The following is a 3,185-nucleotide window of genomic DNA, read 5'->3' on the forward strand; positions in this document are numbered from 1 at the left end:
AGGAAGAAAGGATAAAAATGATAATTTTTTCTTAAAGGATCAGAGAATACAGCCTTGCAAGTCTTTTCCTGGTTCACACACAGATTTTTTTCCCTCCAGGGCTCTCTGTGTTTTGGCAGACAGTAGGCATTTCTCACCACAAGACAAGCTTTTGAAAACCAGCAACAGAAACTCAAGGATGCTCGATGCCCACGTTGGCTTTAAAATAGCCTGCCCACCAAAGGCTTTCATCTGAAATGAGCCTTGTGTCGATTCCTGCCCACACCCAGAGTCCATGGCTGAGACCCCAAACCTCTTTGACATCCGAAATCCTATCTCAGGGAGGAGCAGTGAACGTAGACCCAGTGAGACTTCACCGAACCACACACAAGCAGGCTGCAGCGGCTCTATCTGCCGTCCCTTTGCTCCAGCTCCTGCCAAAACCTTCCTCTTTGCCTCCCATTGAACAACACCAACACCTCTTTGTAACACTCCAAACATTTCGCTCCAGACTGCAAACCGGAGTGATGCAGGAGGGTATTTATATAGACCTAACACATGCTCAACAGGAGCGGATGATGCAAACGAGCTAAAATCTATACTTTATAGAGGTTTATAAGGGGTTGTAATTAGATTGTGCCAAACATTACTCATGTCCCAGGGCTGACATCTGTAGCACGCTTCCTTTCTGCCCTAGACAGCGCGAACGCCCGATGCTGTCCCCAAAACAAAACACCGGTGAGGTATGACCATGCAGGTTGGGGTTTGGAGCCCAGCTTGGTGCCCCAGGGGTGGGATGGGGCTGGGGGGTGAGGGCCATGCCATACCTCTATAAGGTAATCCTTGGGGTCACAGGTGCTGAAGGCTCTTCTGAAGAGGAGGTAAAGCCCTTCGGGGGCCCTCCGAGCCCCGAGGAGCTGGTAGTCCTGCTGCGGGTCCATGTGGAGCTGCCCCTTGGCATCACTCCAGGCATCCTGCAGGAAGAAGAGCATCCCACTAAGCCAGGAGGCTCCGCTGGCTCCGTGTAGCTGAGGTGGTGACCTCCAGTGGTACCCCGAGTCATGAGGTCCTCCTCCTGCTCACCCCCCGGCTGGCTCACCCTCCGCATCCCAAAGGTGGAGGCAGCCTGTGTTTTGGATGCCCCATGCCACCCTTCAGCAGCCCACGGGCAGAGTTGTGCCGGCACGGCCCCTGCCACGAGACCCTCGGTGCTCGGCACAGGCAGACGTGTGAAACCTGTGACCCAGCGTTAATAGTCTGTTATTACACGACCTTTACGAGTTGAGATGCGACTGGGGTAAAGAAGGTTGGGGCGAGGAAAGCCCTCAGGGGCACGTGAAGGTGTTGCATCAGTCTGTGCTGTGCTTTGGGTGTATTTAGCCGGGGGGACATTTGGGAGGGGGTGATGTAGTCTCCAAGACCCTTACCACAAACCAGCTGTTTGCCATTTAAGATTGGGCCCTTGCTGGGCTGTAGTGTCAGCCCTAGAAATCACTACCCCTCTTGGAAATACTTAAATTTGTGGACAGACTGTTCCTGCAGCCCAGCAAGGCCTCCCAAAAACTGCTCGCTGTCGATGATGGTGACAAAGCCGCACCGAGAAGCAAAGCAACAGGTTACTCCTGTGCTTAAGGATTTGAAGGTTTGGAGTATAAAATCCTGCAATAAACTGGACTTGAGGAGTGTTGTTTTTTAGGTCTTTTGCAACTCCTGTTGCTATCTTTTGTTTACTGAGAAAAGGCACCTAAGAAGTATCTTGCTGTATGTACACAAGTGCCATTCGTTTTCCTATCTTGGGGGAAAAAAATAGCAGAAAAAGAATAAAGTATCTTGGCATCATTTCAGCCAGAAGCATAGAGTGGAATTTCGAGAACATACTGTCCTTAGAGGGGGTGAGTAAAATCAGCTCGATGAAGCTAGCATGACATTTGTTTTTATAGGAATATGGTGTGCAAATTAATCTCATAGTACATGGGGGGTTAGGCAATTTTGGATCTTTTTAACAGATGACATACATATCCAGGAGAAAGGATGCTGGGAGAGAGAAAACCATGACTGGTGAGATCTATAGAAATCTCCTTGCAGGGTGCTGTTCAGCACCAACTGAAAGAGAAAACCCAAATGCTGCCCAGTGCTTAATTCAGTGCTGTTTGTCTTTCAGTGAGCACATGAAGGCAGATTAGAAATGATCCTTTATGGGTTTTTTAACATGATGCTGTGAAATACCGTAGCGTTTGGGCCACCACACATCCTGAATGGTTGGTGATTAGCGGGAAAACAGTACAGATAATAAGCCCTCCTTTTCATCCTTTCATTACACTGCACATCAGAGCTGATGGTGAAAGAATGTATTTTATGGTTAATTTGAAGCAGAGAGGTAAAATTTAACTTTCTGGAAAGCCTCACATAGGGAAAAAACGTGAATTGCTTTCTGCAGCCGAGCACGATTTGCATGTTTAATTTCTGGTAGCACGGTGCTGCTGGCGGGCAGCCGTCAGGTTGTGTTTCCCTCTGTCCTGCCCGTCTCTGTGAGCACGTCCGAGGCGACTCGCAGCTGGGTTATTGGTGCTGGCAGGAGCAGCTTTTCTGGCTGATAATTTTTGCAGTGTCTTGAAGTCATTAACGGGAGCTGTGGTTAATTTTTGACATGATGGGGCAGCGCACAAGTGAACCAAGGTGTCGATGCATCCTGCGTGTGAGCGCGAGCTGGTCTGGTCTGTGCAGCCGCCTCTTGGGGGTCTCCGCAGCTAAGCACAGCAGAAACACCCAGGGTTTGGTTCTACTCAGCCTTGCTGGTGTGCTGCTCTATGTATTCCTTTTCTCCCTGGCTTCCAGATCCTATGCCAAACCCATAACATAGACCTGATCTGTGGCTCCCTCTGGGATAGAAACCCCCAAGCCCTTTTGGACCCCTTTTCCCAAGCAGCGGGAGCAGACCAGCGTGCTCCACGCCCTGGACCAGTCCCGCTCTTTCAACCCACAATCCAGATTCACTCCTCGGGAGGCAACCCCAAAAGCAGCCATGCAAACACACGAGTGACTCACCCCAAAATACGAATTGTGCCCGTCGCTCCAGAGCACAGCCAGATCCGCGTTCTCAAACTCGCCCCTGTCCGACATCCCGAAGAGGAGCCCGAAGTGCAGATCCCTGATGAGGAGCTGGAAATGCACAGCTTGCTCAGGATAACTGACGTTCCAGGAGAGCT

At 50.4% G+C, this 3,185-nt stretch overlaps 1 protein-coding gene across 1 annotated transcript in view; it reads right to left on the reverse strand.

Moving 5' to 3' along the window:
* Positions 1-3,185, reverse strand: part of DBH (dopamine beta-hydroxylase (dopamine beta-monooxygenase)) — a 13,759-nt gene that overhangs the window by 10,417 nt on the left and 157 nt on the right. Inside the window, exons 2-3 of the mRNA XM_010153171.1 lie at positions 3,025-3,183; positions 807-953 (exon numbers count right to left, since the gene is read on the reverse strand). Coding sequence (XP_010151473.1) covers positions 807-953; positions 3,025-3,183 — 306 coding nt within the window. The remainder of the gene's footprint in view (positions 1-806; positions 954-3,024; positions 3,184-3,185) is intronic.

This window comes from Eurypyga helias, unplaced genomic scaffold, assembly GCF_000690775.1.
Source record: "Eurypyga helias isolate BGI_N326 unplaced genomic scaffold, ASM69077v1 scaffold20516, whole genome shotgun sequence".
In the NCBI taxonomy this organism is placed as follows: Eukaryota; Metazoa; Chordata; class Aves; order Eurypygiformes; family Eurypygidae; genus Eurypyga; species Eurypyga helias.